This window comes from Ruditapes philippinarum, unplaced genomic scaffold (assembly GCF_026571515.1).
Source record: "Ruditapes philippinarum isolate M1 unplaced genomic scaffold, ASM2657151v2 ctg2468_1_1_1_1, whole genome shotgun sequence".
Lineage (NCBI taxonomy): Eukaryota > Metazoa > Mollusca > Bivalvia > Venerida > Veneridae > Ruditapes > Ruditapes philippinarum.
This window is the reverse complement of record NW_026856020.1, coordinates 80,463-93,103: the sequence shown is the minus strand read 5'-3', so window position 1 is coordinate 93,103 and position 12,641 is coordinate 80,463. Positions and strand designations below refer to the sequence as shown.

Sequence of the window (12,641 nt, the reverse complement as noted above, 5' to 3'; positions counted from 1 at the left end):
CCACTGCTAATACTATCGCTACTAATTTTGCTACTATCCAATTACAATTTGCTTATATCATAACTTACGGTCTGTGCATGCTTCACCTTTCCAGCCTACCAGGCAACCATGTGTCTGACATTTTCCTGTCACTTGATTACATGTGTTATTGTCTGAACAATGACAACCATGCAAACATCCCGATCCAAAATAACCGACTTTACATTCTACAAACAGAAAAAATAGACATATAGAAGTTTTGAAGCGCGAACTAAATTAGTATGTGTTTTCACTTTCTTGGTATAAGGATAAGCAAATCATTTAAATATTTCATAATTTACATTTTCATATACAACAAAAACACATGTCTTCCAACTTAATAAAACAATAATAAACATTACTATTTCAAAACATATTTGTTCCTACATTCCATCTAAAGTGTTAAACCAGTTTGTTAAATTATTTTTCGAAGTAAATTCTTTCAACAATCGCCAGTCTCTGGAAAATTTTACAGCTAATAACTGCTTTGCAAATGAGTAGCAAATGTTCTGGGAACTAAAATGGTTGTTAAATAATTAATCAAGTCTGTGAAACATTTTATTGTGTTAAAAGCACATACACCCTTATATATGAATCGTCTTACATATATATATATATATATACACACACAAACGAAAGAATTCATCATCTGTATAGTCATTTTATTTAAATCCGTTATATGAGTGATACATGTGTACATATCAATATTTGATGACACTTTAGTAGCTTACATGTGCGTATAATCATGTTTGTTCTATAAATATTGTTTAAAGACTAAAGATGCAAATATACTCATTTCACGAGTTACCTTTCTCATATAACTTGAATTCACACAAAATCAAAAACTTCTGTGGCAGCTCTACCAAAAAGTATTGCACAATCAGTGGATCTAAGTCATTTGTAAAGATTCGTGTGTCAGTTATATTAGGAACTTCGTAAACCTTCATTTTATTCGATGACATGTTGGAGGCCATGGATGCATTGCCAGCATATACTACTGCATGTTGCAATTGCTCTGGATAACCTATCACGATTTAACATGATTATTCATTCAATTCAGTGTTCTGTGGCTGTGTGATTAAATCATAATTAATTTTGTGTTGAAATGACCTAACAAATACATTCATATTAGTGTATGAAATATTAACTAAGTAAAGACGAGAATTCAGATTTTGTTTATTCAAAAATGCTTAAGTTATATGTACTTTACTTCCATCGCATGCATATAACTTCATAATACTAAATGGAACTAAGGCAGGTTGGGAAAAGAAATACATATTATGTATAAATTTGTAATACTATACCTTGACATACACACCTTACGTTTGATTAAACCTAGTGAAGGAGGGAATTCTATCATCTTTTTAATGATGTCTTCAAAATGTTTTTTTTTTTCAATTTAACAAAACACATTACTAGATCTATATCTATAAGATTAAGAATAAGTACAACTTAAAACGCCATTTTACCCGATTCTCGTCCAAATATCTGAATAGCACCAATCAAGTATCTTTGTTTAAGATCAATTTGCCACCACGAAGGGGTGGGTCCGTTTGTTACACTGCAACATTTACATGTATCTACTGAATAATTCTCTACCCCGTCTATTGCTTTACTTGAGTTAAAATCAGATGGATTCTGATAAGGAGCATATGTACTTGATTGACTTGTAACGACGTTTGCACTGATACGCTTGATTAGATTTAAATCTGAAATCAACATATAGTAAATAATAAACATAACATTATTTAAATTATAAAGACTATTTAAAATAACCTTATTTTCTTAAATAAATTTATTGAGATTCTAAACTCATTAACATTTGTACTTTGTCACATCTTTACATGCACACACTTTAAATCAAATAAATTGAGTACATTCACTAACTCTTGATAGTTGCAAAAGTGAGATATAATTGTATATAATAAATTACTTCTGCAATACTCTCACTGAGCATGTTTCTTGATAGTAGTTTTATCACGATTCTATTCGGAAGAAATTAGTTCGAATAGAATCATGTCTTTAAGCGTTTTAACGGCCTTTAAATAGATACCTTTGCTACAGTTAAAACCTGACCATCCAAATGCACAACCGTAACTACAATTTCCATCCGTTTTACGACATTCGGCATCATCTTTACAGTTACATATACCAATACAGTTTAAACCAAATGTACCCTTTGGTAGTTAAAAAATGATTAAGTACATATTATTATTATAATTATCTTCAATCAAAGCACTAAAAGCGCTGTTTTTAGAAATATCTGGAAAAAAGTGATCCTTCGGAAGTATTAAAAACAACAAAATAACATGAAAATTGCAGATTCGGTTTATTTGAGTCTGTACGTGAGGAATAATGAAAATGTGCCACATCCCTCATGCCCCCTAGCACCGGCTTGAATGGTACTAAATTCTCAATACTTAAAATTGCTGGACTCAATGCTTCTTAAGGACCAGGAAAATATAACAACACTGAAGTGAAGTACGGGCAACTTTTACGGCTTTCACACAGCACTTGACACCTGCTGTTGTAATTTATAAATACCTGGAAACAAGATCCATCGGAAGCATTAAAAACATGAAAATTGCACACTTGGTTTGATTGAGTCTGCAAGCCCCGAGCAAATTATGCATATACACAGCGTTAAAGTAAATTGGTCCTCATTTGGTACGAGAGGACAAAAGTGTAGGAATATTTAAGTACAGAAGAAGCAGGATTACAAATGTTCTTTTTCAAGTTTTAAAATCGTATGATGTCGATGCATTATATTTAGATATGGTATTTGTAAAGATAAGCTGATTGTTATAAGACATATAAAAGTCGAAAATATATAACCGTAGTTGTTCTGCAATGACAGATAGGCGATATAATGTAATCATCCGAAATGATCGACTAATTATGGATAAATTGCTTGTTAAGCTCGGCTATTTCGTATATGGAAATTGTAGTCACTTAAGTCTTTAAGGATTTTAATGATAAATTCATATTTTAAACTCTTTAAATGATAGTGTAGATTATTAAATTATAAAGATGGGAGTGCTGCGAGGCAATTATTCGGGACACAATTCCGATGCTTTAAGACACTTCACTTACAGATATTTTACATCCAAGACACTTCACCTCAATGCAATATGAATTGAAATATATATTTTAGAAATAAGGGATGAGGACGTGAAATGTATTATAGATGTTGGGTGATTTATTGTCTTGAAGCTGAAGTGTTCTAAAATGTGAGGGTTGTAGGGTCTAGGTGTAAATTGTTTTGTTCCCTTGCCAATTTACCTGGTCCGAAAATTTGCAATCAGACTTCTTATGCATGTATGATCTATGTCTTAGTTGGAACAAAGTTACCTATACGAATTATTTTGTATCATAAGTAAAACTAAACGTATATAAAATACAATCATGTTTAATATATATTAAAGAGTATGATAATTTCTTTTGTTTCATCAATCTAAACCATTTTTACTGCGCAACCATGAATCATATTTTTGAAATTTTGCTCACTTTCGCTTAAAATCGTCAGAAGCTTCAGAATGTATGTAGATACTACAGCGGTTTACGCAAAATAGCAGACTGTAGTGAGACAATATAATTAGAAAGAAAATGGTATTTTTGATTAAAAATTTCACAAAGTACTCAATTTGGAAACAAAGTTTGCAATACTTAAAATCGTTAAACACGATTCCAGTATCGTGCTAACGCCAGTAATTCGAGAATTTTACTATTGCAATTCATTAATTCCTACGTGAATATTGTAAAATCACATTTAGTATAATTATATTTTCATCTCTTGAATTTACTGATAAGCGCATTATCTCTGATTCAATTTCGATGTTACACTGTTTCCTGAACCTCCTTCTTTTAATGCATTTAAATGCATACACTTTTGTTACAACATTATAAGGACAATACGGCCATGAAATGACGCAAAAACGATCATATCCTTAGATCGACTTACACTTTCGCAAGCATTTTCATAGCGACTCAACACAACTAAAATTATAGTCTTGAATTCGGAATGAACAGCAGATACGGGTCTTTCAGCTACGTGAACGTGATTTAGTCGTTACGTTATGTACAACGATTAAAGGTAAAATGAACGCCACGGGCTCTAAAAGGAAGAAGTGATCCATTAAATGTGCCCCGTGCATTGCAAAATTTTGTCTATACATTCAATAAGTTACTTTTCGCAAAAAACCAACAGCAACAACAAACAAACAAAAAACAAACAAACAACAACATATGCTCGATCTTGTCACATTTGCATTTAGTATGATAAGGCTCAATCCATCCGAACTTCTAGCATATTTAATTTAGCATGATAAGACTGCCATATAAGATTTCAATTATAAAACACTTGTCAATATATTAATGAACAAATTTACACCCATTAGAAAAAATGAAAATTTTATTTATAGCACTAATTATATAAAAACAGAAACATATCATTCTTTAGACATTATATTTTACACTGATATTGAAAAGAAAACTATCAGAGACGACCAGTTATTATTCAGGATTAGCTCAGCCTTTGACAGACTTTGACGTTGTTTTCTTTTCATCACCAACTTGACTCTCTAGTTATAAGGTTTCCCGATATACACTTTTTTCTTTATAGTACAAATGATAACAACCAAGTTTGGTGATCATCCATCCATTAATTTGTGATAAAATTTGCCTACGACTGTTTTTCAAAATTGCGATCTTTCTTTTTTTACTTACCTTAAAAATTAGATAATTACATAATCTCAGTATTTAAATCATGTATACTGTTTCTCAGGATGACACCACCGGTCAATATTTAAAGATATCATAGGTATACAAGTCAACTCGACCAGAAAGTTAACATTTCAGGTTAATTATCTTACTCTCTAATAGAAATGGGAAAAATTGTAACTTTAACTTCATAGAGAAAAATGGCAAAAGGTTGTTTTGATGAAATGTATTCAGTGAATATGAAAACAACTTGCATACATTGTATGAAACAGTGCAAAATTACTTTCAACAAGTGATAACAAAATTTGCAAAATGTCATTCTGAATAGAAATAATTAAAACTGATATTTAAAAAAATACAAATTACAAATTATATAAAGACAAGCAAGAAATACTTCTAAAGTTGACATGAGTTCACTTAAACTAAAGTTTTGATCCTTAATGTAAAATGCTAAGTTACAAAAGATTACCGGTATAAAGTAAGATAAGACGAAAACTATTTTTAGCCATATCTACATTTATGAAAATAAATTCAAATTTATTAACATTTAACTTATTAGTTTGAGTGTTTCTCTATTGAAAACTTAATTGAATATTACCTAATGAAAAGAAAGAAGAAGAAGAATTGAGATCAGGGAAAGTGGTTATGCAGCTGGAGAAGACCAGTTCAGACTAATAAGACAATTACAGTTCAATCGATCAGGCTATTCTTTATATTATTATTATATTCCCATATAATACAACAGAATCTCTAAATGAGTCTCAGTGAAAAACAATCACCTATCTGTTACACAGTGACAATATCCCATGCACATGAAACATCAGGTTCAACAGTGTGTCCCAATATTTACTGAAATGTGCTTTCTCCAAGTAAGTAAGGTACAGAAACAAATGTAATATTTCTTAAGGCCTTATTTCATTTCCCAGGGAAAATTCTCTAGATTGACCTACAAATGAACCTGCAGAAAGAAAGACGCAATGCCCACAAACAGAAAGATACAAAGCACATGACCTCAAATCATTTCTTCAAGATCTCTGAAAAGCAAACAGGTCATGACATTAAGACATTCAATCTATTTTATGCATAACATGTATATACATGTGAACTTTGACAGGGTAGAAGAAGACGTTTAAATGTATTTCAATTTTTAGCGGCCCCTTAAAGAGGCCAATCAGATTAATATGAGCAAACTTGATAAAATACTACCCAGAAATGCTACAGACAAAGTTTGGTGATCATCCACCAATTAGTTTTGTAGTAGAAGACATCTAAAGGTTTTTCAATTTTAAGCCCTAGAGACCTCTCAAAAGGGCCAATCAAATACATATGAGCAAACGTGATAAAAGACTACCCAAGAATGCTACAGACAAAGTTTGGTGATCACCAATCAATTAATTCTGTAGAAGAAGATGTTTAAAGGTTTTTCTATTTTTAGCTCTAGAGACCCCTCAAAAGGGCCAATGCAATTAAATTGAGCAAACTTGATAGAAGATTTCCCAAGAATGCTAGAGACAAAGTTTGGTGATCATCCATCAATTAGTTCTGTAGAAGAAGATGTCTAAATGTTTTTCTATTTTTAGCCCTAAAGACCCCTAAAAAGGGCCAATCAAATTAATATGAGCAAACGTGATAAAAGACTACATAAGAATGCTACAGAAAAAGTTTGGTGATTATCCATCAATTAGTTCTATAGAAGATGTCTAAATGTTTTTCTGTTAGCCCTAGAGACCCCTAAAATGGGCCAATCAAATACATATGAGCAAACGAGATAAAAGACAACCCAAGAATGCTACAGACAAAGTTTGTTGATCATCCATTAATTAGTTCTATAGAAGAAGATGTTTAAAGGTTTTTCTATTTTTAGCTCTAGAGACCCCTTAAAGGGGCAATCAAATTAATATGAGCAAACTTGGTAAAAGAATACCCAAGAATGTTACAGACAAAGTTTGGTGACCATCAATCAATTAGTTCTGTAGAAGATGTTTAAAGGTTTTTCTATTATTAGCCCTAGAGACCCCTAAAAGGGGTCAATCAAATTAATATGAGCAAACTTGATAGAAAACTTCCCATGAATGCTACAGACAAAGTTTGGTGATTATCCATCAATTAGTTCTATAGAAGATGTCTAAAGGTTTTTCTGTTTTTAGCCCTAGAGACCCATAAAAGGGGCCGATCAAATTAATAAGAGCAAACTTGATAAAAGACTACCCAAGAATGCTACACACAAAGTTTGATCATCCATCTTTTAGTTCTGTAGTAGAAGATGTTTAAAGGTTTTTCTAATTTTAGCTCTGTTGACCCCTAAAATGGGCCAATTGAAATGACATGAGCAAATTTAAGTGTGACTGTCAGAAGGATGCTATAGACCAAATTTTAAGTAAATCTGAAAATTGTATTACTAGTAGAGTATAGTATTACCATATCAATAATTAGATAAAAAACAAATTGAAATTCCTTAAAAATAAAGAATGTTATTTAGACATTAAAAATAAACAAAAAATGAGGAAATATTTTAACCAATTAATGAGGACTCACCGTCTTCACATGCTTTTCCTGTCCAGCCTGGCTGGCACCCAGGTGTCTGACATTTCCCTGTTACTTGATCACATCCATTTTGGTCTGAACAATGGCAACTATGCAAACATCCCGATCCAAAATGACCTATATCACATTCTTAATAATAAAAACAGTCACATAAATTTAACAGTCATTGAATAATGACTTTTTATAGAGTGAGTTGAATACTATTCATGAGGATAGTTTAAAACCCATGTAAATATAAGGGCCGTAATCTTATTAATATAGTTATTTTGACCTTTAAGTTATTGCCTAGACACATTAAAGTTTGAAGACCAATTTCAAGTACAATGAACCTTTAAAAAGTGATGCAGACATTAATCTTATCATGGTAAGATGTTTAATTCTTGTAGTTACAAATTCGACATCGTAAAACAAACTTTCATTAGAAATTGATGCAAATAGTAATTACGTTCTTGAATTCAAAGACTTAAGTATGGTAGCGTTTTGTGAAATATTTTTTTTTCTTATCAAATTGTTCTATCACATTGAAAAGATTACATAATTAAAATATCAAGCGATACCGTTCCCAAATAGCTTGAACTCGCACAAAGTCAACACGTTTTGGATCAATTCTACCCTGAAGTACTGTGCGATTATTGCGTCTAATTTCTTTGTAAAATTCCGTGTACTAGTCATCGATGGAACTTTGTAAACTAAAGTCATGTTTGTTTCTATTGATACGTTTCCAGCATAAATTGTTGCATTTTCTAATTGAAAGTTATAATCTGCCACAGAAAATAAATCGATTGTTAACGCTAAAAGCAAAATATAATTATGTGTTTCTGCTGTGTTATATACTTTTATATCCAAGAAGTTAAACATTCCTATTTTCTCAAGAGGAACTATTAGCAATATCAAGTTTTGATTTCCAATTATTTTTTGTAAAGACCTGAGACTTAATATGACTGATTTGTTTTTGTTTCGTGTTCTGATGAGGTTGATACTATATTAATTTTATTATTCTAATATACGCTACTATGAAAAATAATAGAAAGTGTCATATTCTAAATTAGGTTTTGAAAATAGTTGTCACGAATTTAATCTGTTATTTATGGACTGTAAAGATCTGAATACAAAAATGTCTATAGTTAGCCAAAATATATTATCTTACTTGCTGCACGTCCAAATATCTGCAAAGAACCTATTAAGTATTTCTGTCCAAGATCAATTTGCCACCACGAAGGAATGGTTCCGTCGGTTACACTGCAACATTTACATGTATCTACTGAATAATTCTGCACCCCGTCTATTGCTTTACTAGAGTCAAAATCTTGCGGATTATTGGATAGAGAAAATATACTGGACTGGCTTGTTGTAACGTTTGCTCTGGTACGTTCGATAAGATTGAAATCTGGAACGATAAGATTGATCCTAATTTGTCTGACTGTTAAAGAATATCGTCAAAATAAAATCATATTTTAATATCTTGTGCAGTTTTATCAAGTAACTTGCTTTCCTCTATTTAACTTAGTGTTCATGAAAACAGTTTCCTAACAAGACACATTTCCTTTTAATTTATAAATGCTTAAAAGGAAATACATATCTTGCTTTAACCAGCAAATTATTGTCATTTTCTGTTGTTGCTTTTTTGTTGTTGTTTTTTTTACATTATTAGCTTGATTTTTTTTCACCTTTATCACAAACAAATATAAAATTCAAGGAAATACTGGTGAAACAATTTATAAAGTCTACAGACAAAGCATGAAGTTGCTTGTGTGATAAACTCCCCATTGTTATAGATTTAGCATATAGATGTTACGATATTTATTATCATTATTCGTATCTACGCGATTTTTACTTACATTCAACTGTCCTGTATTTGGTTCTGTAAGATTAGTCTTGCATATATACCAATGACAACGTGACAAAGGTCCTTAAAGTAGTGTTTTTTCTTAACATAGAAATAGTATTATCTAATAAAAGCAAGCTAAGTACAAACATTTTTATTGTTGGAGTCTGTTTATTATAGGTATGAGATCATGTTAAGTGTCACCAATGCGCTTTAAATTATACATTTTTAAAATGAGATCGATCAACATCCTTTCTTATTTAATCGAATGATAAAATACAGTCTTTCACTTTTAGAGTTAGGGTGTCGTAACTTAGCGCAAGAAACACACTGGCAGTAACAAGTAACAAAAGTTATCAAAAAAACCCTAGGTAGCACATCTTCAGAATTTTTAGAAGAACTGTAGGACATTTGAAAAATCGGACATGAATTTGTTAGCCAGGGCTTTATGTCTGCAACGTTCCATCACAATTAGGTAATTAAGTACAGATCAATATGTACGAATGAGCAAATAAATTGGAAATGTTTCTCAAAACTACCAGATTTTAAACAAGAGTTGATTACAAATTGGCTATAGAAGTGTTTTTTCTGTATAATACAATACACTTTGTAAGGCAAGCTAAAAGTTTTTTTTTTCTGACACATAATACAATATCATATGTAAGGCAAGCTTATTTGTCAAAGTTTAATTTAACAATTCAAACTCTCTTTTCTAAGATGAAAGTCATAATTTTTGATGAGTGTTTCTTCGGTATATACAAAAGTTTTCCTACGAAATCCGTAACGTTTCCAAGGAACTCCGTGACAGTTATCAGGAACTCCTGACCAGATTTGATAAGAACTCAATCCTCCGTGTAACAGTTTCTCCACGTGATAAAACTGTTTGTAGCGAATATTGATCAATATATATTAAATTTTGTTTGTCTTTAAAATTAGGAAAAATACGTAATATATAACAAAAAAGCAGCCACATTTTACCTGCAAAGCACCTCATATTAGTAGCTTGTAACATGATCAGCACAATAAAGGAAGGTGTCGTCATTGTGCCTTAATTGATGATCTGTAAAATTTTCATAAGATTATTTTATCATTAAGTTACGAACCATATACTCATAAAAATATTTGTATAAAAATTTTGTGATCTTCCATTGTTGAAATGTTGGATATTTTATACAGATACATAATTTTTACAGACTGGCTGTATAACAAATCTTGAACTCATTTAATAAACGTGTATATGATACTGACAACTCATATGAAACTCTTTTTATTATATGACTGAACGCCATGAAATAAACGAAAAACGAATGTTTTATGTATTACACGCGCTATTGTTCTACAGTCTTTCATATCACGTGTGATATACGAGGTTATTATACGTTTCAGAGTACATCGGATTTGAGGTACAGTTATTTCGTGTACAATATTAATTTGAAATGGATTTTCAGTACTCTCAAGGTGAAAAAAGGTTGGATGGCGCACAAATAAGATTTGAAGTAGACACTTTGGACTCCGAAAGCTAAAAAAAACCCCAAAAACTTGATATGGCTTGTTTAAAGCTGAACGAGACTTTTATCACATTGGATCCAATAATGATTTGAACTGAACAATATGTTGCAAACGCTAGCATTTTAATGGTTACACATTATAATGTATGTAATATGAAGACATGTGGAACGGTTATATTACATATAATATGCCATGTGTTCAAAAACAAACTTAAAAAATTATTTCTCTAATCATCTATTACCAATGATGTAATTAAAACTATGAAACAAATGTTTTTATGCCAATTATTTTACAATCACTTTATCATATATTGTTTTTCGGTGTACAAAACACTGTATTTGTTGAAAAAAAAGTTAGGCATAATTCAAATGTTATTATACAATTGACGAAACATGAAATATTTGTACTCAAAAATTTAGATATAAAAATAAATAAATACTTCTCCTGTTTATCCGATTCTTTTCTTAACTTAAGATTGATTTTTAAAACAGGAAGTCAAAGGATTTCAGTTTATATCACACAGATTGTAGGCTTTTATCAAACTTGTTCCACATAATTTTCTTCTTTACTTAATCAATATCAAACAGCTACTATCTCTATAAAATGACTAAATTTTACATGGTTTTTTTATATAAACACTTCAGCTTATCAATGAACTAACAAATCTTCCTGGTGTAAATGTAAATATGCATTTAAGTATAACCCGCTTATACCTGAATGCATTTCGATCTATTGAGGATCAAACTCCGCATTTTCGTTAGATGCTGTTGAAAGGAAACTATTAAACTGCATTAACCAGTATAGTACAGATGCATTTAGTTCAGAATACTTGAACATTTGTGTCATGATATTGGACAAAAAGGCAATTTTTATTCTAATATTCTATGTTTACAATGAACCACACTTTCCAGACTCTCAAGCGCATTTGGAAATAAAACTGATGAATTAGAATTAGAATTACAAGATAAGACCATGTGATATTAACTCTAACTTCTACATTATGCCCTAGCCGTTACCGCACTACTAAGACGAATATAACAAGATAGGAACAAGGACAGACACAATGTCCAAAAATATGAATATCAAAGAAAATCCTACTAACCATAAGTCTGTGAGCTTACTTGTTATAACCTGCAGCAAATAAGACGATGCATCTGATGTACATACGTATATACAGTCAAACTTCGTTCGCTTTAACTCGGAGGGCCTGTGTAAATTTGTTCGAGAGATTGATTGTTCGAGCCAACCGAGTATATACATGTATGATATAGATGTGTTGTGTGAAAAACTCAAATAAATTCAGGATAGAAAAAACAGTTTTTTTTCCATCTTAACCTTTTCATATTTGATCATGACTTTTAACTTAAATGGATTGATATTGCTTAATTACATCGACCTATGACCGTTTATGTTGTGCCTTACATAACAAACGAAGGAAATAATGAGCTAAAATAAACCTACATGTATTTGGCGATGATTTAGTTATAATGAAGAAATAACGCGGTCATTAATCAAACACGATTAATACATTCAATTTTGATTTGTCATGGCAATTTTGCAACGTATTTCAAACTCGTCAAGAAATAGAAAGGTTATGTACCGTACACGAAATGTTGAATGTTATATAATCCTTGACACTTTAAACAATGTTCTCACATGCCTGTACACACAGGCACTCTAACTACACACATGCGCACGTACTACATACAGGCACACGTACTACACAAAAGCACACGTACTACACATAGGTACACGTACAACACACAGGTACACGTACTACACAAATGTACACCTACTACTCACAGGTACGCGTACTACATACAGGTACACGTACTACACACAGGTACACTTACTACACACAGGTACACGTACTTCACACAGGTACACGTACTTCACACAAGTACACGTACTACACACAGGTACACGTACTACACACAGGGACGCGTACTACACAAATGTACACCTACTACTCACAGGTACGCGTACTACGTACAGGTACACGTACTACATACAGGTACACTTATTA

At 31.4% G+C, this 12,641-nt stretch overlaps 2 protein-coding genes across 2 annotated transcripts in view; one reads left to right on the top strand and one right to left on the bottom strand.

The window, feature by feature from the left end:
* Window positions 1-48: 48 nt before the first annotated feature.
* Window positions 49-3,336, bottom strand: LOC132745147 (multiple epidermal growth factor-like domains protein 11). The gene is made up of 5 exons (XM_060733968.1): window positions 3,301-3,336; window positions 2,072-2,195; window positions 1,488-1,727; window positions 827-1,042; window positions 49-206 (listed from the first exon to the last, which is right to left on the bottom strand). Exons 1-5 carry the CDS (start codon window positions 3,334-3,336, stop codon window positions 58-60), a joined length of 765 nt encoding a protein of 254 aa, XP_060589951.1. The 3' UTR covers window positions 49-57.
* Window positions 3,337-12,399: 9,063 nt separating this feature from the next.
* LOC132745146 (putative uncharacterized protein DDB_G0286901) overlaps window positions 12,400-12,641 on the top strand; it is a 30,244-nt gene continuing 30,002 nt past the window's right edge. Inside the window, exon 1 of the mRNA XM_060733967.1 lies at window positions 12,400-12,439. Coding sequence (XP_060589950.1) covers window positions 12,400-12,439 — 40 coding nt within the window. The remainder of the gene's footprint in view (window positions 12,440-12,641) is intronic.

Excerpts from the sequence above, each read along its gene's own strand:
- LOC132745147 (XM_060733968.1), bottom strand. The coding sequence starts at position 3,336 with ATGCATAAGAAGTCTGATTGCAAATTTTCGGACCAG. Across the intron at positions 1,728-2,071 it reads AGGTTTTAACTGTAGCAAAG|ATTTAAATCTAATCAAGCGT; the intron begins GTATCTATTTAA and ends TGTTGATTTCAG. Across the intron at positions 207-826 it reads ATTCAAGTTATATGAGAAAG|AATGTAAAGTCGGTTATTTT; the intron begins GTAACTCGTGAA and ends TTCTGTTTGTAG.